This window comes from Rhinatrema bivittatum, chromosome 19 (assembly GCF_901001135.1).
Source record: "Rhinatrema bivittatum chromosome 19, aRhiBiv1.1, whole genome shotgun sequence".
NCBI classification, from domain to species: Eukaryota; Metazoa; Chordata; class Amphibia; order Gymnophiona; family Rhinatrematidae; genus Rhinatrema; species Rhinatrema bivittatum.
In genome coordinates, this window is record NC_042633.1 from 6,206,243 (window position 1) to 6,233,601 (window position 27,359).

A 27,359-nucleotide genomic window follows, 5' to 3' on the forward strand; every position below is an offset into this window, starting at 1 on the left:
ATTCTACTGAGCATTTAGTCTCTTGTATGATCTTTATCCTGTTGGACTCTATTCACTCCCAGACATAAAGTGCCAACCCCCACCAAGTTGCTCCTTCCTATCAAACAAGCTTAACGTACAACACATAGTTTTTTATATTAATTTGTTACCGCTCCACTATGGCACATGGTTAATTTGTAATCTATACCACTCATATTTTTTCATTATCGTTCCTTTTTGTAAACCGTTGTGATAGTTATCTAACTCAACGACGGTATAGAAGAGTTTTTAAATAAATAAATAAATAAATAAATAAAAAACAATATATTTTGTACCTTGGTATAGCAGCGTCCCATTGGTTATACTCCTTCTACCAAATCTCTGAGATGGCAATTAATTCTCTCTCATTATTCACTACTATATGCTCTAAATCTCCCATCTTACTTCTTAGACCTGGCATTGGCATACAGACATTTCAAAGTGTGGTTTTTGTTTACATTAACAATCTGCTTTTCAAATGACAGGGATAATTTGGAATCTTTCCGCTTAGGTGATTCTTTTCTTATAGGCACATGGACTATTTTTGCTTTTAATGAAACCTCTCTGCTGGGATGCCCCAACTCTCCTGTTTCATTAGTATCCTTTGATGATACCTCCCTCCAAACCATGCGCTGCTGAACGACTGTCGGCTTTCCTCCTTATTCTAGTTTAAAAGCTGCTCTATCCCCTTTTAAAAGTTAGCGCCAGCAGTCTGGTTCCAATCTGGTTAAGGTGGAGCCCTTCTTTTCAGAAAAGTCTCCCCCTTCCCCAAAAGGTTGGCCAATTCTTTACAAAACTGAATCCCTCTTCCCTGCACCATCGTCTCATCCATGCATTGAAACTCTGGAGTTCTGCCTGCCTCTGGGGACCTGGAAAAGAAATATGGGATACTTTCCTTATTTCTGCAATGTTTGCACTATATCTTTACTTGCCTTTCATTTTGTGGTGGTTGGAGCATGGCAGGAGGTAGCAGGATGTGTTAGATCCCAGTGGTGGTGGTGGCATCTTGGGCCTAGGAGACAGCAGCAGTGTGTTAGCAGGCATGTGGACCGACTGGTGGTGTTGGAGACACAGCTGGAATCCAGATTCAATGTGTTTCAGCACTTGGGCTGGCATCTCGAGCCTAGGATGCAGCAGCAGCATTTTCGAAGGAGGGTGGTGCAACTGGTTGTGTTGGAGACAAAGCGGGAATCGGGATTCAGTGTATTTTGGCCCTTGGGCTGGCATCTTGGACCTGGGAAGCAGCATGTTAGAAGGCATGTCATCTAACTGGTGGTATCAACCACTGTGCAACTGGAAAGTACCACCAACTTTTCGATATGGATAGGTAGAGAATAAATTATATCGCCATAAGGTCCAAGATTATAGTTTTCCAATGACGCTAAACTATACAATCACCGGTGATTAACGGAATGTGACGTCATACTAGGCATCATCAAAGTAATTATTATACTGTAGACTTTGCCTTATATATAATCATTTAGTCACTGATAGCCATAAGTGAAATGTCCATCTCCATTTTTTTTTAATTTTTTAAATGCAAACATATTTAAAAGTCCATATATGGATTACTTAACTTATTAGGGATGTGAATCGTTTTTTGACGATTTAAAATATCGTCCGATATATTTTAAATCGTCAAAAATCATTAGGGCCACGATACAATACCAATTCCCCCGATTTATCGTTAAAAAATCGTAAATCGGGGGAAGGGGGAGGGCAGGAACTTACTTACTTGCCCTAAACCAATGGCAGGAAAACCGGCACACTAAAACCCCCTAAAACCCACCCCCGACCCTTTAAATTAAATCCCCCACCCTCCCGAACCCCCCCCCCCAAATGCCTTAAATTACCAGGGGGTCCAGCGGCGGTCCGGAACGGGCTCCTGCAATTGAATTGTGTTGTCTTCAGCCGGCGCCATTTTGCAAAATGGCAGCCGCAAAATGGCGGCGGCCATAGATCAACACGATTCGACTGCAGGAGGTCGTTCCGGACCCCCGCTGGACTTTTGGCAAGTCTTGTGGGGGCCTCCTGACCCCCACAAGACTTGGTTTAGGGCAAGTAAGTACTTCCCTCCCAAAGTTGATGAAGTATTAAGGCATTTGGGGTGGGGGATTTAATTTAAAGGGTCGGGGGTGGGTTTTAGGGGGTTTTAGTGTGCCGGTTTTCCTGCCATTGGTTTAGGGCAAGTAAGTACTTCCCTCCCAAAGTTGATGAAGTATTAAGGCATTTGGGGTGGGGGATTTAATTTAAAGGGTCGGGGGTGGGTTTTAGGGGGTTTTAGTGTGCCGGCTCACGATTTTAACGATATTTTAAACACCCAAACGGCAACAATACGATTCCCTCCCCCTCCCAGCCGAAATCGATCGTTAAGACGATCGAGGACACGATTCACATCTCTATAACTTATAAACGTTCAGTGGTTTCCATACCACGCTTTTCATACTAGATAGTCGGTCTTCTTTACACCTTCCATGATACTTCTCACTTTCATTTTATTATATTTAAGCTTTCCTCAACCTCCGTTCAATGTTCCGTTCTCCCTCCGTTCAATGTTCCAATCTCCCGACACGGAGCCGTGTTTCGGACCTCCTGGTCCTTTCTCAAGGGAACATTCTGCGTCAGAAATGGCAATTAATCTAAACCCAACTTTTTAACACAAACACTATCTCACAAAGCACTCCATACGTATTTCCCTCAAAGCAGCAAAACAAACTTGGATTGGCCACTGTTGGAAACAGGATGCTGGGCTTGATGGACCCTTGGTCTGACCCAGTATGGCAATTTCTTATGTTATGTTCTTATGTTTTTCTGCCGCCGTTCCCGCACCTAGCGGGAAGGGGTCGTCCACAGGCTGCCGTGCTGGTGAGAGCCTCCCAGGCTCGCGGTGCCTGCCCGAAGTCACTGCCACCATCCCCAAAGCGCCCTCTCTGCCGGAGAGGCACCATGAGCATCGGCCATCGTGTGCGTCTCCGTGCGGCACGAAGACTCGTGCCGAGCCGCAACACTGAAGAGCCGCTGGAGGAAAGGGGAAATACAAACTGAGCCACCTGCCTAAAAAGGAAGAGTCGGGGTAAAGCCTGCTGACCCACGGCAACCCCTGCTTACACCTCTTCCTTTGGATTTCGGGGGGGGGGGGGGGTTGGTTTTTTTTTTAAGAAAACTTTAATCAAAGAAATCAAAGACCTTTCTGTCCTGTCCGGCGATGAAGGCCACCCCCCCCCCTGCTCGTCCGCCTCACAGACCAGGGGGGTGGCCTCGCCAGGACCTAACAACCCCCTGGAGGCAAGCACTCCAAGATCTTCTAGTCTCACTTTCCTTTTTTTTTCTTAACTCAGACTGCAGGCTTTGCACGCCACCATCTGCTGGAGACAGAGAAATACTGAAGGACTGCAGGTGGCACCTCGTTTTATGCGGCGCTGTCAGTAAAACTTTTCTGTCTCCATCTGCTGGAGGGGAGGCAAAACCTAGTAGTCTGGACTGATCCGGGTACCTACAGGGACACACGCATCACAAAATCATAGAACATGCATCATTAATACATTCACATCACAAACAAATACATAATACCTATGTCAGAAACATATACATACGTCACAAAAGTGCAATGGCACGCACATTCATAATATTCTCACATCACAAACACACACAGCATCCATGTCAGAAACTCACATGGCACTGAAACATGGCACACATATCATGAATATCATGAATCCTCTCTCCAACTCACCATACCCCTCAAACCACACTCCTCAGCAAGACCTACCAGATCTGCCTACAGAGACTCCCTCCAGGTACCCCCTAAAAAATCTGCTATACACAATGCCATTGATAAACGAGCGCTATCAACTGCCTGCCCGCATCACTGGAATTCTCTCCCGCCAGATCTCCGCCAGGAACATTGTCACATCACATTCAGAAAAAAATTAAAAACTTGGCTGTTCGCCCAAGCATATCCTTGAAGAAGCCTCATAGTCACCCACACAGTCCTACACCCCACGGTTGCGTTCTCTTTCTGCCGCACAAAGGAACTGTTTTTCTGCTAACTGCGCTTTCATATAACTTGCCTAATCGACTACACTGTGTAAATTGTGTAAATTGTATATAATTCTTACCATGTAAGCAATTACTCTCTGCTTACATGCTCTGCTCTCCAGTTAGAAATTGTTAACCTATCTTTTTTCTAACAGCCCAGTTCCACACTCCCTGTTGTAATGTAACTTTCGCTTTCAATGTTAATCTGGTTTACCCCCCTAGTTTATTGTAAACCGGTACGATAAGACCTGGTCTTGAGCATCGGTATATTAAAAGAATTTAAATAAAAATAAAATAAATGAATACACCCACATCGCAAATATACACACAGAGCCCATGTCATGAATACACACACACTAGGCAAACACACAATTACTACAAACATCGCACAACGCCCACCAGTACATAAGTGACATAAACCAACAGACCGCAAACACACATCTGTGCACAATGAACACAGACGTACACAGCGCAAAGCCCTCTGTGCACCCCCTGAAAAAAAGGTCCAAATAATCCTGCCCTCTCCCTCGGATGCTGGCAGGACACTGCCCTTCCAGCCACCCCCACCCACCTGCTCAGGAAAACCCACCCACGACGCAGAAATCAATCCCCAGCCTGGACTCTGCCCTTCACCCCTGCGTACATAAGCTCCAGACTTCACCGCGGACGCAAGAACAGCCAGGAGCAGGTAAGACCGAGCGACTCGTCTGTCCCTGCGACTTTCCTCTCTGTCCCTTGCTGCCAGTCCTCAGTAGGAAGCGCCTTCTGCCTTGTCAGTCTGTCCAGCCGTCTGTCTGTGCCGCAGAGATCGGGGGAGGGCTTTCCCCCAATCGCACCCATCCTGGCACGGATTTGCCTGAAATGTGGTAGAGGAGTCATTTGCCGAGGTCCCACGTGGCCGTTCAGTGAGAGCGGTGGGGCCTCGCCCCTCCCCCCTGCACAGCTGCTTCGGAGAGGGGGCGGGGCCCGAGCACGTGCTCCTGCCTCGCTCCGCCCCTGCCCTCTGTCTCCGGTCCGCCTCAGGATCGGTCGGCGGTGCTGGGGGGGTGGCAGCGCGGCGCTAAGGAAAGTTTCTCTTCCCCTTTCCACAGGGAGGGAGGTTTACGCCAGCGCTCTGTCCCTGACTGCCTGTCTGACGGCCTTCACAGCTCTGAGGCACCGGAGCCAGTGAGAGACCATGCTCCTTTGGATGCTGATGATCGCTGGGATCCTGTTCGCCCACTCTGCCACCTCCGGTAAACCTTTCTTTCTTTGGGTTGATGGTAGCCTAAAAGAGAGAAATTTGGAAAAAGTTCCAAAACTATCCAATACAATTTGAGTTCACGCATCCCCCTCCTTCAAAAGAGAACTCAGAGTGGTTCACAGCATAATAATAAAAATACAATAAGATAATGTATCAAAATGTTACAAACTACTTTATAGATTCAGTAAACTGCTTTTATAAACACAAATCAAAATGAGGTACAATAAAATCCACATATATGATACTTTTAGATGATGATTAAAAACAAGACAATGCATAAAATTATATATAGAAAAATAATAGAAAAATAGAAAAAAACAACACAATTAAAAAAAAAAAAAAAAAACCCACCATGACACATCCTCCAGCCCCAATTCCCTCCAATTATGAGCAGAGGCAGCAGAAAACACCCCCTATCAAGACCCACGCCAAACAAAGCTATAGAAATGACACTCCTTAATATTCCCAATTGTGCCAGAAGGGTCATAGGAAGGACCCCTTCAGTGGTGCCCCGCCAGCAGTGCCCATCACCAACACTGGCCTCCACGTCAGTTCCCCCCACACCCAGTGTCAGGAGCAGGAGAGGGCCGGGCTGCAGGTGAACACCAGAGCCAGGACTGCAGCACCTGAACACACCTCTCCCCCAACCCCACGAGTCAGGCTGCCAGATGTTGCTGCTGTTTGGTGGCTGAGACTCCTTCCCTGTGTCTCTTGCACCTTGCTGTTACAGAGGGACAACAGCAGACAAAGCTCAGGGTGAGTTCTGCTTCTTACTATAAGAGATACCATCAGCAAGACTGGGAGAATTCAGATGCGTTTTGGGATTATGTCTCGTTCTGACATTATTATTTTATTATTTTGGAGCAATTACCATGAAAAAATATTGGAAGCTCTTCGCAATTTGTCAAGCACACTGTTCTTGAATCTTAAGTTACCTAACTGAAGGCGGGCGGTGCTTCTGTGCTGGAGCCCTCCTTCCATGTGGGCATCAGACAGACATATGTTAAGCATGAATACAGCACAGATATATGAAGAGCGGACCTTCATCAGAGCCCCATGAAATTATTGCAGTAATACCCATAAAGTGTGAGTATAGCACAGACAGATGAAGAGCAGATCTTCAGTATAATAAAATAAGCAGGTGCTGCAGTACCTACACTGTCCACAAGGTGACACCATCATCATTTGGTGCATCCATATCATTAATTCTCGTTATTGGTGGTGAACTGCTTCTCCACTTCTTATCAGATATACTCAATGGCTTTGTTGATAATCATGACAAAAACTTTGAGGGAGGTGCTGGATAGACTCCACTTTCAATATCTATGCCTTTGCGATCACTGAAAAAAAAAATTCACAGCACATGTGCTCCACTCACCATCTCAATGCGCATGGTTCAGAAATATCTATGCAGCCCTGTAGGTCTCCACCATCGGCAGGCAGAGTTGGCTGGAGCAGAAGCCCAACTGGAGCTTCACCAATACCAGCTGTTAGGATATGTGCATATGTGGGCCCTGGGCCGAGGTGAGAGATGGTACCGCCCACGGGGAGGAGCCCCGTGAGCCTCACCGTCAGGAGGCGAGGTCTCAGCTGGAGGTGTGTAGAGCAACAGGTGCTGGAGAGAGAGAGTGAAGAGGAGAGGACAGGAGGCTAGAGATGGTGGCCCCCCCAGGGGTAGAGCCACAGAGCGTCAGCACAGGGAGCTGACGTCAGGTCTATCTAGGATGTCCTTAAGTCTTTATTAAAGAAACAGAGTGACACTGCCCACGGAGCGGGGAGTGAAGCAGAAGTTTCACAGACTTTGGGGTGCCACAGGTCTGTGCAGTGGGGAATACCCACGGAGTAGTCCTCTGTAGAGATGAACAGTGGAGATCCACAGAGCGGGGTACACCGATGAGGGTCCCAGTAGCGTTGATACGGTAATGGTCCGCAGAGCGGGGTACACCGATGAGGGTCCCAGTAGCATTGATACGGTAATGGTCCGCAGAGCGGGGAACACCGATGAGGGTCCTCAGTAGCTTTGGTATGGCAAGGGCCCGCAGAGCGGGGTACTCACTATAGTAGAGTGTTCCAGAGGAAGCCCTGAGAAACGGTGCAAGGCAATCCAAAATGCAAGGCCCTCCGAGGAGCAGATAGCCAGAGACAAGGTAGGGCCCCCAAGGAGCGGGTACCCAGAATGTCTCTCGTCAAGGAGCAGGAGCTGGAACGCAGATCCGAAGAGAGCGGATGCAGCAATGAAAGAACTTGTTGCCAAGTCGTAGCCAGGCAGGGCCAGCCGGCTTAAATGTCCATGAGAAATGACGTCATCCGGGGGGGATGCCCCCGAGGTTCCCGCCATGACGAGGATAAGACTTGCCCGAGGGCACACACGCACGCCTAAGGAACTCCAAGGGCAAGATGGCGGTCGGCAGCGTCCATGCCATTCGGGAAGGCCCGGGAACTAGGGCGTGCAGGCCGGTGATAGCTGGCGGAGGCCGCCAATCTCCCCAGAGGAGTTGATGCAGGAAGGCATAAGGTGAGCAACAGTGGTCACAGCCATCTGCAACCAACGGAAGTAACAGTATCCCCCTTCTTAGGGCCCCTCCCCGGGGGTTTGGGTTTTCTTGGGTGAGAGGCGTGAAACTGCTTGATCAGCTGTTTTCTTAAGGGCCAAATCCTTCCCAAGATATCAGATATTCCCATTGCCTTCCGCGCTTACTCACATCCGGAATGTCCTGTACCTGATACGTATTGTCCTCTTCTGATACCAGAGGTTGGGGCTCAGGTGGTTTCTTGGAGAACTCGGACAAGATGAGAGGCTTTAAAAGTGAGATGTGGAAGGCGTTATGAATCTTGAACATAAGAACATAAGAAATTGCCAGCTGGGTCAGACCAAGGGTCCATCAAGCCCAGCATCCTGTTTCCAACAGAAGCCAAACCAGGTCACAAGAACCTGGCAATTACCCAAACACCAAGAAGATCCCATGCTACTGATGCAATTAAAAGCAGTGGCTATCAGCTAAGTAAACTTGATTAATAGCAGTTAATGGACTTCTCTGCAAGAACTTATCCAAACCTTTTTTGAACCCAGCTACACTAACTGCACTAACCACATCCTCTGGCAACAAATTCCAGAGCTTAATTGTGCGTTGAGTGAAAAATAATTTTCTCCGATTAGTCTTAAATGTGCTACTTGCTAACTTCATGGAATGTCCCCTGGTCCTTCTATTATCTGAAAGTGTTTTTTATTGTTCTGTAATTCGCTGGGCCAGGCCAGGGATGGCCTGGAGCGCTGAGACCTGTGCCGGGTCTATGGACTTGGCAATCTGTTAGGATATGTGCGTATGTGGGCCCTGGCCGAGGTGAGAGATGGTACCGCCCACGGGGAGGAATCCCATGATCCTCACCGTCGGGAGGCGAGGTCTCAGCTGGAGATGCGTAGAGCAACAGGTGCTGGAGGTTAGAGAGTGAAAAGGAGAGGACAGGAGGCTAGAGATGGTGGCCCCTAGGGGTAGAGCCATGAGCATTAGCACGGGGAGCTGACATCAGGTCTAGCTAGGATGTCCTTTTTGTTAAAGAAACAGAGTGACACTGCCCAAGCAGAAGTCTCACAGATGTTGGGGTGCCACAGGTCTGTGCAGTGCGGAATACCCACGGAGTAGTCCTCTGTAGAGATGAACAGTAGTGGTCCGTAGAGTGGGGTACACCGATGAGGGTCCCAGTAGCATTGATACGGTAATGGTCCGCAGAGCGGGGAACACCAATGAGGGTCCTCAGTAACGTTGGTATGGCAAGGGCCCGCAGAGCGGGGTACTCACTGTAGTAGAGCGAAGTTCCAGATGAAGCCCCGGGGAACGGGGCAAGGCAATCCAAGATGCAAGGTCCTTCGAGGAGTGGATAGCCAGAGACAAGGTAGGGCCCCCGAAGAGCGGGTACCCGGAATGTCTCTCATCAAGGAGCAGGAGCTGGAACGCAGATCCGAAGAGAGCAGATTCAGCAATGAGGGAACTCATTGCCAAGTCGTAGGCAGGTAGGGCCAGCCAGCTTAAATGTCCATGAGTAATGACGTCATTCGGGGGGGACGCCCCCGAGGTTCCCGCAATGACGTGGATAAGAATGGCCCGAGGGCGTGCACGCGCGCCTAAGGAACTCCCAGGGCAAGATGGCGGTCGGCAGCATCCATGCCGTGTGGGAAGGCCCGGGAACTAGGACATGCAGGCTGGCAATAACTGGCGGAGGAGTCGATGCAGGAAGGCATAAGTTGAGCAACAACTGTCGCAGCCGTCTGCGACCAACGGGCGTAACACCAGCCCTCGTTCCCCTTAGGTTGAGCCCTTGGGTGCTGGTGCCTGCTGGATGTAGGTGCAGGCCTCTGTGATGGTATAGATCCATCACGAAGGAAGTTACAGGCCAGCAGGAGAGAAGCGGGTCAGTACGAGCAGAGGTTGGGGCAGGTGGCAGGCAGCAGAGACTGGAGCAGGCGGAGTTTGTGCAGTGTCATGGTCCTAGCAGAGGTCTGGGCAGGCAGAGTTCAAGCAAGTCTATGAGCAAGCAGTAGTCGAAACGCAGGCAGAGTTCAAGCAGCATCAAAGTACAAACTGAAGTCAAAGCCAGGAGTCCAATTCAAAGGGCGAGGGGGAGAGGAAGAAAAGGACAGACAGAATGCTGAAGACAGACCATGAAGACAAGAACTCAGGAGAAGATCAGACTTGCGGGGACCAGGAACAGGACAGAGGAACTGAAGACGACACACAGTGGAACCAAGAACAGGGAGGCAAGGATCAGGAACACAGACAAACCGCTACTCTAATGGAGACGACCTATTGCCGAGGCGTCTGAGGGGCAGCGGAGGAAGCCTTAAATAGGGAGCTGCTCTGGATGTTATCAGAGGGCGCTGCATGGAATTTCCTGCCGTAGTCCCTTTAAATGGCAGCGGGTTTGACATGTGTGCACCTAACGATGCTCAGGGCAGCTGGCAGCAGCGTCCTTCAGGCCGGCGCGTCGGGCCCGCTCAGGCGAGGCTGCCTGCCATGCTTTCGTCCTGGGGGCCTGCCTTGACGCTGGAGGATCTCACCCACGGCTCTGGGCTGAAGGTAAGAGCAGTTGGTCACGGGTCCATCCCACGACCAGCCAAACACAACAGGGAGTTAAAGCTGTTTGCTATCTGACATTAATAACAAGACCCAAAGTGTGCATAGGAGCTCTTTTGATTTCTCTCTCCACTTTGTTCCCAGATGCAAGCGATTCTAACGCTTCCTTGGAAGAAAACATGGCTCCCTTGCTCGAGGGCATTGCAGATGAAATTAAACTGGAGGCACAAGTAATATTCCTCAAGGGCGTCCAAATGTTCAATGAGTTCTTCAAGTCCCCAAAGCATGACACGAGTACGTAAAAAAGAAATAAAGTAGGGGATGGGGGAAGGGATGTGATAACTGGAGAAATGATGAAGAGAGACACTCTGGAGTTTCTGTTGCAGGCCCATGTAGAGAAATGCTGTCAAAATGTTCACCGAGATTTTCAAGTTCCCCCAGCATGACACGAGTACAGGAAAGAAAGAAAGTAGGGGATGGGCGGGTAGATGCAATAACACTAGAGTTTATGTCACAATCTTGCCAACAGAACTGTCTCGGCACGCCCAGTCTGCCCTGTCGATGACCTCCCCACCTCCGGCCTACCACAGCACTGCAGGCCCTCCTCCATCTCTGGCCCCTCTCCCTCCCCACGAGGCTTGGGTTTCTTGTTGGCCACCTCCCCAGTCACTTATTGCAAGCAGGCGGCACGCCCTGGGTCTCCGGCGCCCAGGGGCCGACGCTCCCACTCGCCACTGCCCGTCCTTCTCGTAGCAATGCTTCGAGGCACAGAAGATCACAATAATACAAAAAGCAAAGGGAACTTCAGGAGTGTTCGACTGCTGGTCTTTGGAAGGGAAAGAAAACAGGAAAAATACATTTCCTGAACATACCCAGATCAGTCCAGACCAGTGGGTTATTCATCCCTTCCAGCAGATGGAGTCAGAGAACAAAACTTTGAGGCACTGCTACTTAAGTGAGCGTGCCACCTGCAGGACCTCAGTATTTCTCTGACTCCAGCAGATGGTAGAGCTGCACCTGGAAGCTGTTAGTTAATTAAAAAAAAAAAAAAAGAAGAAAATTTCCCCGGATTTTATTCTCCTTCTCCATAAGGCCTACCTGACTAGGAGAAGGCAAGCAGGGGATTGCCTGCAGGCCCTGCAGCTAAAAATTCTAAAGTGGCTTCTCAGGGGACTGGCAATATTCTTTAGCGCCTGGGTTTCTGCCGTGTGGCAGCAGAGACTGGTCCCAGAGACGGTGAAGACTTGGATCAGTCCCAATTGGATCTCCTTGATGCAGGAACTGACCCAGATTGCCCGCTGACCCCTGACGCAGACAGGGCAAAAGATGACCTGATCCTGAAAAGGTCCCGGAGGGAGACGATTCGTGGGTAGTGCATCTGTTTAAAAGGGATGAACTGCACCCCCTCATCCCGCAGGTGCTGGAGGAATTAGGAGTGAAGGTCACTTAGGAAGTTGAATAATGAGGGTGTTAACCCAGTCCTGGATGGGCTGAGGTGACCCACTAGCGCTTTTCCGTTGCCCAAGAAGATCCAAAATCTGGTGAAGCAGGAGTGGGACTCCCCAGATGCTGGCCTGAAGGTGGGTAGTGCGATGGCCAAGCTTTACCCCTTAATGGAGGGCTCCCTGGAATTGCTGAGGATCCCGAAGGTGGATGCGACCGTCTTGGCGGTAACCAAGAAGACGACGATCCTGGTGGCCGGGGCAGGAGCCCTGAAGGATGTCCAGGATCATAAGCTGGAGGTGCAACTCAAACGGATGTTTGAGGTCTCAGCGTTGAGTCTTCGGGCAGCTGTCTATGCCAGTTTAATGCAAAGCGCCTGTCTCTGTTGGGTTCAGAAGGGCTCGACACCGATGGACGGCGGCACGTTGCAGGCCATGAGTCTGGAGGCAGGTGTAGCATATGTGGCAGATGCTTTGTATGATTTGGTGCATGCTTCAGCTCGCTGCATGGTCTCCTCGGTAGCAGCTCATAGGCTGCTGTGGTTACGTAACTGGTTGGCCGATTTATCATCCAAGGTCCAGCTCTGTAAGCTTCCCTTTAAGGGGAAACTGTTATTTAGAGAGGGCTTGGATCAGTTGATGAAGATCCTGGGGGAGTCCAAGAGGAACAGATTGCCGGAAGACAGGAAGTCCAGTAAGAAGGTGTTTCCTTCTCTAGCTCATTTTCGGGATTCCCATCGGTTTTGTTCCGGCAAGTTGTCATCTGTTTCCGTCTCGAAACAGGGCGGAGGGCACCAACAGTCCTTTTGTGGAGTACGCAGGGCACTGGGAGTGGAAAATCAGCCCAGTGAAGCCAGTGGTTCCCTCTCCTCCACAGAAGCTGTAGGAGGCAGATTGTCCAGCTTCTACGAGAAGTGGGAAAAGATTACCTCGAACCATTGGGTGCTGGAGTTGATACGAGAGGGCTACACTCTAAATTTTTTGTGCCCGCCTCGGGAGGTCTTTGTGGAGTCCCACGTGATCTCTTACATCAGGCAGGAGGCAGTGTTGGGGACACTGCAAAGGCTGCTCACCTAAAGGCCATTGTTCCCATCCCTCTGGAGGAGCAGGGTCAGGGAAGGATTTCCATTTACTTTGTGGTGCCAAAAAAGGAGGGCTACTTTCAGCCCATTCTCGATTTACAGAAGGTGAATCGGTTCCTTTGGGTTCTGCGCTTTTGCATGGAGACGCTGCATCCCGCGATGACAGCAGTTCGCAAAGGAGAATTTCTCACCTCCCTAGACCTGATAGAAGTGTATCTGCACATCCTCATTTGTCAGTAACATCAGAGGTTTCTTCACTTCAAAGTGCTGAGTCAACATTTTCAGTTCAAAGCCCTCCTGTTTGGTTTGGCGACGGCGCCCGCACATTCACCAAGGTGATGGTGGTGGTGACTGTAGCTCTTCACCGGGAGGGAATTTTGGTCCACCCATATCTGGACGATTGGTTGGTTCAAGTGAAGTCCAGGGAGGAATGTGAGAAGTCCATCCAAAGCTTGATGTCTACCTTACAGTCTCTCGGTTGGGTTATCAATGTGCACAAGAGTCAGTTGGAGCCGACTCAGTTGCTAATTTACTTAGGGCCCACTTCGACACTCAGCATCTTCTTCATCTGGCAGTGCCCAAAGTGTAGGATTATTTACAGGTCCTGGGGTCCATGGCATCCACATTGGACTTGGTCCCATGTGTGTTTGCACACTTGAGACCACTGCATTGCGTGCTGTTGTCCAGGTGGAGTCCCTGCTCGGAGGAGTTTCATCTTTCCTAGCCTATGCTTCGGGAGTCCAGGTCCAATCTCTCATGGTGGTTTCAACCCAATTTAGAGAAGGGGATGGATCTGGAGCCTCCGGACTGCGTGGTGGTCTCCACGGTCACAAGCCTCTCTGGCTGGGGAGTGGTGTGGTGGGAACGGTCGGTGTGAGGTCTGTGGTGACCGGAGGAGAAGTTCTGGTCCATCAATCATCTCAAGACGAGGGCGGTCCGTCAAGTCCTGGAGGATTTTCTGCCCTTGGTCCGGGTTGCATAGTTCGAGTGTACTTGGATAACGAGACAGCTATGGCATACATCAATTGGCAGAGTGGCACAAAGAGTCATGCAGTGGTGTTGGAGGCCAGGAGATTATTTGCCTGGGCAGAGCATCATCTCGAAGGCCTAGCAGCATCGCAGGTAGCAGGAGTAGAAAACGTGCAGGCGGACTTCCTCAGCAGGCAGCAATTGGATCCAGGGGAGTGGGATTTGTCCCCAGAAGCGGGAAACCACATCTGTGCGAGCTGGGGCATTCTCCAATTGGATCTTATGGCAACACGGCTCAACTCCAAGATGGAGAGATTCTTTGTAGCTGAAAGGAACTCGGTTCGGTGGGCCTCAATGCTCTGGTGTGCCCTTGGCCGATGGGAATTCTTCTGTACGTCTTTCCTCCTTGGCCCCTCATAGGTTGGGTCCTCAGGCGCATAGAATCACATCCCTGAACCATGATTCTAGTGGCACCAGAGTGGCTGCGAAGACCGTGGTTCGCAGATCTGGTGCGACTTGTGGTGGAAGGTCCTCTCAGTCTGACTCATCTTACAGACCTGTTGTGTCAGGGTCCCATATTTTCAGATCTGGAGGATCGCTTTTGTCTCACGGCTTGGCTTTTGAGAGGCGGAGACTTCAATTAAAGGGTTACTCCGAACAGGTCATCTTCAATTCAGCAGACCGGCGACCTCTATAACGTATATTAGGATCTGGAAATTGTTTGACGTTTGGTGTCTTCAGCGTAGTCTAGAACCTCTGGCAGTGGAGGTGTTGCATGTGCTGGATTTCCTGCAGCAGGGGTTGTCCAAGGATTGGCTTATAAATCGCTTCGTGTGCAGGTGGCTGCCTTGGGTTTGATTAGAGACAGATTTCAGGATAGGACTCTCTGTTCATCCAGATGTGGTAAGGTTCCTTAAAGGGGCTAAGCTGTTACGTCCTCCGGTGCGAAAGATCTGCCCGGATTGGAGTCTCAACCTAATACTTCATGTCCTTTCCGGCCCCCCCCCCCCCCCTTTGAACCCTTGAGAAGGGCTACCCTGAAGGATTTGACTCTGAAAGCGGTCTTTTTGGTAGCTATTTGTTCAGCTCGAAGGATTTCGGAACTTCAGGCTCTGTCATGTAGGGATCAGTTTTTGCGGATTCCAAGGAATGGAATCTCATTGAGAACAGTACCTGCCTTTGTTCCTAAGGTGGTGTCTGCCTTTCATGTTAATCAGATGGTAGATCTTCAGGGTTTTCCAGAGTGGTCGAAAGATTCTCCTCAGGATAGAGAATTACATCTTCTGAATGTGTGGCGGACGCTACTTTGGTATTTGGAGATTACTAATACTTTTCATCACTCAGATCATCTGTTTGTCCTCTTCAGTGGACTGAAGAAAGGGGACAATGCCTCTAAGGCTATCATATCTCGTTGATTTAGGGAGGCCATTTGTTTGTCTTAGATTTGTAAGGGACGATAAATTCCTGTCGATTTGCCAGTGCATTCCACTAGGCCGCAGGCTGCTTCCTGTGCTGAGTGTCAACTTCTGTCACCACAGGAGATTTGTAGGGCAGTAGTGTGGTCCTCAATTCATACTTTTACTAGGTATTATCGTCTGGATATCAGGGAGCAGAATGAGCCATTCTTCGGGGACAGTGTCCTGTGTGCGGGTCTTTCGGGGGCCCACCCGGTTTATGAGTGCTTGGGTACATCCCACTGGTCTGGACTGATCTGGGTATGTTCAGGAAAGGAAAATTGGTTCTTACCTGCTAATTTTTGTTCCTGTAATACCACAGATCAGTCCAGAGGCCCTCCCATTTGATACCAAAAGACTGATTTTCTGCCAGGTTTTGCTGCTTAGTACAGAATTTCTGTTTAATAAAGAATTTTTCTCTTAGAGGGCAGTTACAGGATTCACTTTCTTATCTTGTTTGGTTCTTGACAAACAAGGTTTATAGTTCAGGGGTATCCACCCTTCAGTTCCCTATGTCTGTGTGAAGGTGTTTCTAAAGTATCTTGGCTTGGGTACAGGTCAGTGGAAGTCTCAGTTAAGCAGCAGTGCCTCAAAGTTTTGTTCTCTGACGCCATCTGCTGGAAGGCATGAATAACCTATTGGTCTGGACTGATCTGTGGTATTACAGGAACGAAAATTAGCAGGTAAGAACCAATTTTCCTCATTATCTGCTATTTTCCACGTGTCACTGCATTGCACCATCCACCCTTTCGTGTAGAGGGGATGAACTGATCTATAGGAGAGAGGATGGTAGCACGGAAGGTGGAGGAATGGCAGAGGAAGGCTTGGAAGAGAAGCATTAGGTGGCACAGAGGGCTGCATAGGAGAGAGGAGCAGTATCACCTACATATCCACAGAGCTTTCCTGTCTCTCTCTCACACACACTCACACACACACACACACATACGCCCTCTCTCTCTCTCTAGCTCCTCCTCCTCATGAATAATCCCAGCATTTCCCCCTCTATCTTTCCTATCTCCTCTGTGTCTGTCTCCCTCTTCCAGCTCCTGTGCCCCCCTCTGAGACTCTCTCTCCACCTCCAGCCCCATCTGTCTTTTCCCTCCTCCATCCAGTCCTGTGTGAGTCTCTCTGCTCCACCTGTGTGCCCCCTCCACCATCCCATGCCCTCCTGTCTCTCTTCCTCATTCTGATAAATATAGGACTGTTGAATTTATGATGCAATCTTTTATCAATTATTTAAAACAACATCATATTATACCATCAATATTTTCCAGGGCCTGTTCGTTTGATGGATAGTGAGACCTCATATATGCTATGGCAGGGTACTAGTGAGTTAGTCCCTAAATGCCAATAGTTCAATTGTGCGGTGATAAGCTCTGCATACACCGTCTCAAAATTATAATCATAGGTCTCTCTGGGTGATCAAAGTACCGACAGCGTCTTGTCAGTTACAAAGTGTTATAGGCAGTGAAAAGGATAAACACTTATCGTAGCATGGTTTGCAGTAGGGACTTGGTACTGGCGTGTTGGCCCGACACGGCTCGTGTTTCTGGGAGACCTTCTTCAGGGGCCGCAGTGTGCCAGTGCTGTAATGTGATAAAACAGAGTTAATGCATCCCATGTTAAAAACAGACTAAATTCAAGCTGTTAGCTGCCATAACTTACTATTTTCCAAACTGCCCGCTTTTTCTGCTACTTGGCTGCAGCGATATTTTGGCAGCAGGATCCGCCATTTTGAAATGCTGATTATATACCTACCGCTGTGGGCGGGAACAATTAATAGTGACGTCAAACCAATTTAGCTAGAACAAGTACTAAATGAGCGATGCCCATTCTACAGATTCATTGAGACCAAAGGGTGTTGCGGACATTAAAGTGAAAATCCACCACTGTTCCCGGAAGTTAAGTACTTGTTTGATGTCTCCTCCACGCGAACTGGGTAAAATTTGTTCAAGGATGGTCCATCGTAGTTGATCAAAAGTGTGGCCAAATGCAATACAGTGGTCTACCATCGGTGCCTCCAGGTTCTCTGTGTTTAAGCGGCTGCGGTGTTCAAAAAGCCGCGTTTTTATTTTTCTACTTGTGCATCCCACATACGTTAATTGACAGGGACATTCAATAAGGTATACCACGGACGTGGAATTACAGGATGTCTCTGAGTTTTTATAATAAATGTGACCCGTACGTGGATGTTTCCATGAAGATCCCTCTATAGTGATGGAACACATTTCACAGTTACCACAGCCACGATGGCTGCCTTGCTGTCTTACTGGATTCTGCAAGGTGACAGCTGCATGTACAACAGAGTCTTTTAAGTTCTTGCTACGTTGGTATGCAACGAGTGGATATTCAGAAAAAATGTGATGCAGTTGTAAGATGTGCCAGTGTTTTTTTATACTTTGCATGATTAGATATGATTTATCTGTGTGTGTAAGTACACAGATATCAGTTGTAACAGGGGTCCGTGTTTTGTACTGCAACAGGGCTGTCCTCGGTGAATGCCATGCTCTTTTAAAAGCTTTGTATACTGCACTGTAGGGATATCCTCTCGAAAAAAACCTTTCCGCAAGTCTGCCTGCCTGTAATTTGAAGTCTCTATCCGATGAACACAGACGTCTGAGTCTGAAAAATTGACTAACCGGCAGGCCTTGTTTAAATGCTCTCGGGTGAAAGCTATGGTATCTGAGTAAATTATTTCTTTCAGTTTCCTTGCGATGAATGGAGGTGTATAATTGCTGATTCTGAACAGTAATGGAGATATCCAAAAATGATATGTGTGTATTACTGTGATGTGTGGTAAATTGTAGGTCCTTGTCTACTGTATTTATCCAAATGATGAATTCTTGAAGCGATGCCAAATCTTGGTCCCAGAAAATGAGGAGATCGTCTATATAACGGATCCAAAGTGAAACAGCATTAAACCAGTCCGAACTGTAGATGTGTAATCTTTCAAGTCTATCCATGACTAAATTGGCAATAGAGGGGGCTGCCGAGGACCCCATTGCTATGCCATGAGTTTGAAGGTAAAATTGGGTGTTGAAAGAAAAATAGTTATTTTGAATAACTAATTTGGCTACTTCAAATATGAACCAGAATGGAATTCTGGAGCCTTCCATATTATTTTTCAAAGTTTCTTCAATGGTGAGTAGGGCTGTGGTGTGAGACACAATAGTGTATAATGAGACGACATCCATCGTTACTAGAATTGTGGGATCCGTTAAAGTTGAATAATCTGCCAGTTTATTTAGAACGGCCGTTGAATCTTGGACGTATGCCCTCATTTTTTGAACATGAGGTTTGAGGAATTTATCAAGAAAGATGGCTAGTGGTTCCGGAAGGGATCCGTTACTGGATACGATGGGTCTCAAAGGGGGGTCTGTCATTGATTTGTGAACTTTAGGTACCCCGTACATTAAGGGGATACGTGGGTGTTGCTGAAATAAAAAATTTCTCTCTTTACGGGTAAGGAAGGGCGTCACTTTCTCTTCTAATAACATCTCAATGACGTGAGACAATTCTGTGGTTGGATCTTCTTGTAAAATTCTGTAATATTTCGAATCTGCTAAGTGAGTTGTTAGCTTCAGTACATACTGGTCCCGATTCATCATGACAATGCTGCCCCCCTTATCCGCCGGTTTAATAATAATGGCCGGATCTGAGGCTAAGGATCGTAATGCTTGACGATCGTGATGGGAAAAATTGATGTAAGGGTGGGTTTTGATATTTTCAAAAGCTTCAATATCTTTTAAAATAAGGTCTCGAAATGTGCTGATGTTATGGTCCATGAGACCCGGAGGTGTCCATTTGGACTTACCTCTGACTATAGACAAGTTGTCACTTGGGATTTCATTAATCGTGCAGTAAAGTTTTATTTGAAGTTTCCTAATGAATTTGGTTAACATGATCCGGCTTTGGAACGGATCATGTCGCTGATATGGAACAAAAGATAGCTCCAGATTGAGCACTTGTTCTTGGGCGTCAGTAAGGCTGTGCTGAGATATATTTATAATTGCAGATCGTATCGGGTCCTCGATCGTGTTTGAGGCCCCTCCTGAGGGTAAGCTGATGTCTCGTTGCGATGGTCTCGGTGTGCATACGCTTGAGTAACTGGGTCTGTCCGGTATGGTTTGCGCTGGGTCGAGCGTTGCCACCTCCCTCGACTGCCTCGTCCTAAAAAAGGCTGTGACTGCTGGCCTTTCTTCACATATCTAGAGGTCTCACCCTCATCGGACTCATTGGATCCGCTTCCTTCAGAATCTTCAAAATAAACTTTTCTGCCGGATTGGTTATCTTCTTTATTAAGCCAGTGGTATACATTATTAGTTGCGTAGTCTTCTTCATCCCTTTTGAGGGTCTTGAGTTTTAATTGCTTTACAGAAGTTTTGAATTCATCCAATTTGTTATTGTTTTTGTCTATAATTTCTTGAAGATGCTCAGCTGAAAATTCTTGAGTGATCTGTTCCTTAAGCGATGTTATTTTCACTGTCGTTTCATCAATGGATGCCTTCGTGCGTTCCACTATTAGCACCATTAGACTATGTGACAACCCTAGTACAAAGTCATTCCTTATTATGTGAAGATGCCGGGGTTACTAAACTCAGCACGGAAACTGAATATATGGAGCTTCATAAACAATTAATTAGATCGCAACTTCACTCAGCCACTCTTGTACAGTACCTTCACCAACAGATTATTCCCCGTGGTTTACGGGTGAATAAATCACCGTTAGTCTTCAGGGAAGAAGAGGCGTTTGTAACGCGGTGGATTTCTATACTAAACAAATGCTCCATAGATCTAATGGTGCTAATAGTGGAATGCACGAAGGCATCCATTGATGAAACGACAGTGAAAATAACATCGCTTAAGGAACAGATCACTCAAGAATTTTCAGCTGAGCATCTTCAAGAAATTATAGACAAAAACAATAACAAATTGGATGAATTCAAAACTTCTGTAAAGCAATTAAAACTCAAGACCCTCAAAAGGGATGAAGAAGACTACGCAACTAATAATGTATACCGCTGGCTTAATAAAGAAGATAACCAATTCGGCAGAAAAGTTTATTTTGAAGATTCTGAAGGAAGCGGATCCAATGAGTCCGATGAGGGTGAGACCTCTAGATATGTGAAGAAAGGCCCGCAGTCACAGCCTTTTTTAGGACGAGGCCGTCGAGGGAGGTGGCAACGCTCGACCCAGCGCAAACCATACCGGACAGACCCAGTTACTCAAGCGTATGCACACCGAGACCATCGCAACGAGACATCAGCTTACCCTCAGGAGGGGCCTCAAACACGATCGAGGACCCGATACGATCCGCAATTATAAATATATCTCAGCACAGCCTTACTGACGCCCAAGAACAAGTGCTCAATCTGGGGCTATCTTTTGTTCCATATCAGCGACATGATCCGTTCCAAAGCCGGATCATGTTAACCAAATTCATTAGGGAACTTCAAATAAAACTTTACTGCACGATTAATGAAATCCCAAGTGACAACTTGTCTATAGTCAGAGGTAAGTCCAAATGGACACCTCCGGGTCCCATGGACCATAACATCAGCACATTTCGAGACCTTATTTTAAAAGATATTGAAGCTTTTGAAAATATCAAAACCCACCCTTACATCAATTTTTCCCATCACGATCGTCAAGCATTACGATCCTTAGCCTCAGATCCGGCCATTATTATTAAACCGGCGGATAAGGGGGGCAGCATTGTCATGATGAATCGGGACCAGTATATACTGAAGCTAACAACTCACTTAGCAGATTCGAAATATTACAGAATTTTACAAGAAGATCCAACCACAGAATTGTCTCACGTCATTGAGATGTTATTAGAAGAGAAAGTGACGCCCTTCCTTACCCGTAAAGAGAGAAATTTTTTATTTCAGCAACACCCACGTATCCCCTTAATGTACGGGGTACCTAAAATTCACAAATCAATGACAGACCCCCCTTTGAGACCCATCGTATCCAGTAACGGATCCCTTCTGGAACCACTAGCCATCTTTCTTGATAAATTCCTCAAACCTCATGTTCAAAAAATGAGGGCATACGTCCAAGATTCAACGGCCGTTCTAAATAAACTGGCAGATTATTCAACTTTAACGGATCCCACAATTCTAGTAACGATGGATGTCGTCTCATTATACACTAATGTGTCTCAAACCACAGCCCTACTCACCATTGAAGAAACTTTGAAAAATAATATGGAAGGCTCCAGAATTCCATCCTGGTTCATATTTGAAGTAGCCAAATTAGTTATTCAAAATAACTATTTTTCTTTCAACACCCAATTTTACCTTCAAACTCATGGCATAGCAATGGGGTCCTCGGCAGCCCCCTCTATTGCCAATTTAGTCATGGATAGACTTGAAAGATTACACATCTACAGTTCGGACTGGTTTAATGCTGTTTCACTTTGGATCCGTTATATAGACGATCTCCTCATTTTCTGGGACCAAGATTTGGCATCGCTTCAAGAATTCATCACTTGGATAAATACAGTAGACAAGGACCTACAATTTACCACACATCACAGTAATACACACATATCATTTTTGGATATCTCCATTACTGTTCAGAATCAGCAATTATACACCTCCATTCATCGCAAGGAAACTGAAAGAAATAATTTACTCAGATACCATAGCTTTCACCCGAGAGCATTTAAACAAGGCCTGCCGGTTAGTCAATTTTTCAGACTCAGACGTCTGTGTTCATCGGATAGAGACTTCAAATTACAGGCAGGCAGACTTGCGGAAAGGTTTTTTTCGAGAGGATATCCCTACAGTGCAGTATACAAAGCTTTTAAAAGAGCATGGCATTCACCGAGGACAGCCCTGTTGCAGTACAAAACACGGACCCCTGTTACAACTGATATCTGTGTACTTACACACACAGATAAATCATATCTAATCATGCAAAGTATAAAAAAACACTGGCACATCTTACAACTGCATCACATTTTTTCTGAATATCCACTCTTTGCATACCAACGTAGCAAGAACTTAAAAGACTCTGTTGTACATGCAGCTGTCACCTTGCAGAATCCAGTAAGACAGCAAGGCAGCCATCGTGGCTGTGGTAACTGTGAAATGTGTTCCATCACTATAGAGGGATCTTCATGGAAACATCCACGTACGGGTCACATTTATTATAAAAACTCAGAGACATCCTGTAATTCCACGTCCGTGGTATACCTTATTGAATGTCCCTGTCAATTAACATATGTGGGACGCACAAGTAGAAAAATCAAAACGCGGCTTTTTGAACACCGCAGCCGCTTAAACACAGAGAACCTGGAGGCACCGATGGTAGACCACTGTATTGCATTTGGCCACACTTTTGATCAACTACGATGGACCATCCTTGAACAAATTTTACCCAGTTCGCGTGGAGGAGACATCAAACAAGTATTTAACTTCCGGGAACAGTGGTGGATTTTCACTTTAATGTCCGCAACACCCTTTGGTCTCAATGAATCTGTAGAATGGGCATTGCTCATTTAGTACTTGTTCTAGCTAAATTGGTTTGACGTCACTATTAATTGTTCCCGCCCACAGCGGTAGGTATATAATCAGCATTTCAAAATGGCGGATCCTGCTGCCAAAATATCGCTGCAGCCAAGTAGCAGAAAAAGCGGGCAGTTCGGAAAATAGTAAGTTATGGCAGCTAACAGCTTGAATTTAGTCTGTTTTTAACATGGGATGCATTAACTCTGTTTTATCACATTACAGCACTGGCACACTGCGGCCCCTGAAGAAGGTCCCCCAGAAACACGAGCCGTGTCGGGCCAACACGCCAGTACCAAGTCCCTACTGCAAACCATGCTACGATAAGTGTTTATCCTTTTCACTGCCTATAACACTTTGTAACTGACAAGACGCTGTCGGTACTTTGATCACCCAGAGAGACCTATGATTATAATTTTGAGACGGTGTATGCAGAGCTTATCACCGCACAATTGAACTATTGGCATTTAGGGACTAACTCACTAGTACCCTGCCATAGCATATATGAGGTCTCACTATCCATCAAACGAACAGGCTACGGCAAATATTGATGGTATAATATGATGTTGTTTTAAATAATCTCTTCCTCATTCAGCATCTGTGCCGCCCTTTATTTCTCTCTTCCATTCCCTGTGCCCTCCGGTCTCTCTGCCCTGCTGCCCTCTTGATCTCCCTCCCTTGTCCATCCCCTCTATCCACCTCTTATCTATCTCTCCCTCCTCTACCCTCCTTTGTGTTTGCCTCTCTTCTTCCTTCCCTGTGTCCCTCCTCCAGCCCCTGAGCTCCTCTCATCTCTCTCCCCCTCCTCTATTCCCTATAACCTCCTGTTTATCTCTCCCCTCCCTTCCTTTGTTCCACCCTCTGTGGGATTCCTAAAATGTGCAAACACAGCTACTGAGCAGCCAGGAGCTACTGCCAGGGAGGAAAGGGAGACTCAGCTGCCGCCCTGCCCCCTCTCCCTACCACTTCCAGAGACGCGGTCCCACCCCCTCTCCTCACAACCGCCAATCACAGTATTGGGAACGGAGGCGGGGTGACAGAGCCCAGCTTTCATGCTGACCAGCTGCAGATTCTGCCCCTCCCCTCCACACCAGTGCTCCCTGGCCAGGCCTGGACTCACAGGGCTAATGCAAGAAATCTCTGCTTCAAGGCAGGTGCAGGGAACAGGAGGGGAGATGGTGGGGCTGAGGTTGGAACAGACTGACTGAGCAAACAAGAGAAAAAGCACCCTGCTGCCTAATCCAGTCCCTGCTACTCCCCCTTCTCTCCTCTCCTGTAAGGAACAGGAGGGAAGGAGGAAAGTTTGCTGTGAACAGAGCAGAGCAAAGAAAGGAAGAGCTACCCTGCTTCCTAATCCAGCCTCTCCCTTTCTGTTATTTCTCCCTGCTCCTAGGCAGCCTGCAGGGAATGGGAGGGCAAGGGGTTGAATTTCCCAGGTATGCAGACTTATCCTGAGGAGGAGGAGGATTTGGTTATTGGTGGTGACACCCAGGTTGATTAGCATCCTCTCACATCCTGACACTGTGGGGGGGGGGAAGAGCCCCTCCCTGTGTCTCCCCCCCTCACCTCGGCACACCCCTGATTTCGGTCATCCAATCGCTTGTCAGTAAAGAAGTATTATCTCATATTTCCCCTGAGCCCACCTCCCTCTGGTATCATACAATGACACCTTGCTCTTGAGCACCTTCTACAGAAAACACCACCACCTTGTACCTTACAGAAACCTATCAGATATCTGAATGTTTCTATCCTCCTTCCCACCCTTCACTTTCCTCCAGAGTCTGTTTGGAGCATCTTCAGCCTCTCTTTGTAGGATTTGTGTTGTAGCCCCTGTATCGTTTTGGACGCCCTCCTCTGAACTTCTTCCTTCCTTTACAATCAAAGGAAACTTTTTTTTTACAGTCCAGGTGACATAGCTGAAAGGCCGCATATTTTGCTTTAAGAAATTAGCGCCTACCCAAAGGTAGGCGCTAATTTCTGCCGGCACCAGGAAAGTGCACAGAAAAGCAGTAAAAACTGCTTTTCTGTGCACCCTCCGACTTAATATCATGGCGATATCAAGTCCGAGGTCCTGAAAGTTAAAAAAAAGTAAATTTAAAAAAAAAAAATTTTGAACTAGGCCCGCGGCTTGAAAACCGGACGCCCAATTTTGCCGGCGTCCGGTTTCCGAACCCGTGGCTGTCAGCGGGCTCAAGAACCCGCTGACAGCCACCGCTCCTGTACGAAAAGAGGCGCTAGGGACGCGCTTGTGTCCCTAGTGCCTCTTTTTACTACCTGGCCTAATTTAAATAAATTTATTTACTGTATCGCGCACACAGGAGAGTGGCCTGTGCGCGCGCCGCGATTTTACTGTATGGGCCCGATTAGATTTATCGGTGCCTCTTCCCCTGAGGTGTTTAAATCCAGCAATTGCTAAGCCACCATGGCACTCCCAGCAAACCAGCAACCCCACTGGTTGTGCCTTCTGCTGTCAAATTTATCTTCAAAAGAACTATTGGGAAATGTTAACAGCTGCCAGAGATTTAGTGCACCAAAAGTGTACACAGAAGATGGCGCCAGAAGGAATAGGAATCCCAGCATGCAATGCAGGAGTAGGCCCAAAATGGCGCCAGAGGGAATAAGATTCCCAGCATGCAATGCAGGAGCAGGCCCAAAATGGCACTCATGCCTGCTGCCTCTCTTTAGCAGTGTAGCCCGTATAGGACGCTGGCCTTAATCTCAGTCTATTTCCCCTCTCTGTCCCTGTTTTCTGTAACAATTCTCTTATGGGAAGACTTGCCTGAGCTCTCACTAGGCCTTACTACCTGCAGATATGAGTTTGAATATTGCCTCCTCCAAGGACAAAAATCCAAACAGATCCTTTTCTTCCTTAATTTCCAGACAGGACCGTTTACCTGGAGACCTGTGACTGTGACTATCACTGCGGTGGTTGCAGCATCAGCCGCGTGGCTCCTCCCAACAAGGCCTGTCACTGCAAATACAAGGGGCTGTGGACCTGCGGGGGGGAGGTGACCGACTGCAAGCAGCCTGACGCGCCCTACTGCAAGAACCCTGACAGGACTCTGGCCAGCTGCCTGGAGGGAGGGGGCGACTGCGGAGCCTATCCAGACAGCTGCGACTGCGAATACCACGTCGAGGGCTGCAGAGTGTCCGTGGCCGCATCCCCATACACTGCCTGCAGGTGCTACATTTTCTTCTTCTGGAGCTGCGCCGGAACACTGGTGCAATGCAAGGATGGGAACGCCGGCAGCTGCTCCAACCCGGACACCTCCAAGGCCTCCTGCCTGGAGGGAGGCGGCAACTGCGGAGGTTACTAGGCAGGGAACAGCTCCAGAAGATAAGGGGCTCTTCCAGGAAAAGCTAACGGCCTTTATAAACTTAATGTATTTCTAAATTCTGAAGATATAGGTGGCATGTTTGATTCTTAATTTGGGAACCTTTTCTACATTGGTATAAAGATTACTGAGGTGGATATGGATAATGGAATGTGGGAGCTCGGTGTCACAGGGATATTGGGAATAGCATGTATATGAGTATGTAGGGCTTGCAAAGCCTGAACAAATATGGAATAGGGGTAAGTGGCAAGCATCCTTGGAGCTCCTCGGGATAGTATGTGTTGTGCTCCGCGGCCGTGGTGCCCCACGACCGCGGCCCCCTACCTGATTTGCGGCGCCGCACAAGCCCCGGGGGAGGGCTCTGACTCGGGCCATCGCGCCCGCGCGGCCTCCGGCGCTGCCCGTTGCAGGGGAAGCCGTCCTGCTTCCCCCCAGCGGCGTCTCCCCTCCGCAGGGGAAATCCAAGATGGCCGCCACCATGCTTGGGCATAAGGCCACGCCCCCTCCACAGAATTAAAGGGATCCATCCCTTTAAATGGCCTCTTTCAGCCAGGGCAGAGGAAGTATAAAAGGCAGCTTCCTCTGCTCATCCAGTGACTTGGCAACGTCCTCCAGCGCTGTCCAGTCTGCTTGCTTCGGTGAGTCCTTGAACTTTGGATCCTGTTCCGTCTTGGTGTTCCTGGTTCCTGACTTCGGATTGGCAAGTGGTGATTCTCTGGCGTACAACTTCGGACTGGTGAGCAACGACCCTCTAGCACTTGACCTAGGACTTCTTCAAGACTACCGTCTCCAAGGGCCCACCTAAGTCCCAGCGGCCCGGGTCCCTACGGGCTGCTCCTGGGGGGACCGCGGGCTTCCAGGGCGAAGCTCCAGTTGGCCCTTGCACCGTTCCCTGACCTCCCTAGGTCCACCTAAGTCCCAGCGGTCAGGTCCCTACGGGCTCCTCCCGGGGGGACCGCTGACCACCAGTGGTGAAGACACAGCGCCTCATCTTGTCTCTTCATCGCCTCCGTATTCGCCTCAGCCTCCAGTGCCTAGGGTCAGCTGGTCCTGCCTCCTGTTCTGCCTCGCCACCCGACAAGAGAGCCTACGGACCCTCCGAAAGGTATACCATCCTCTCGTCGGCCAAGGGTCCACAAGCCTGAGCCTAACAGTATGGTCTCTCACCTCTAATGGATTGAGCTTTCACACACCA

At 48.2% G+C, this 27,359-nt stretch overlaps 1 protein-coding gene across 3 annotated transcripts in view; it reads left to right on the top strand.

Moving 5' to 3' along the window:
• Positions 1–26,672, top strand: part of LOC115080438 — a 132,026-nt gene extending 105,354 nt beyond the window's left edge. Inside the window, exons 1-4 of one of the 3 annotated variants that reach the window (XM_029584600.1) lie at positions 4,638–4,741; positions 5,193–5,288; positions 10,510–10,659; positions 25,710–26,672. In XM_029584600.1, the coding sequence (XP_029440460.1) occupies positions 5,231–5,288; positions 10,510–10,659; positions 25,710–26,146 (645 nt within the window). In that variant the 5' untranslated portion in view covers positions 4,638–4,741; positions 5,193–5,230 and the 3' untranslated portion in view covers positions 26,147–26,672. Of the gene's footprint in view, positions 1–4,637; positions 4,742–5,144; positions 5,289–10,509; positions 10,660–25,709 lie in introns of those variants that run through there. The other 2 variants (XM_029584598.1, XM_029584599.1) reach the window with 2 other exon arrangements.
• Positions 26,673–27,359: the final 687 nt, after the last annotated feature.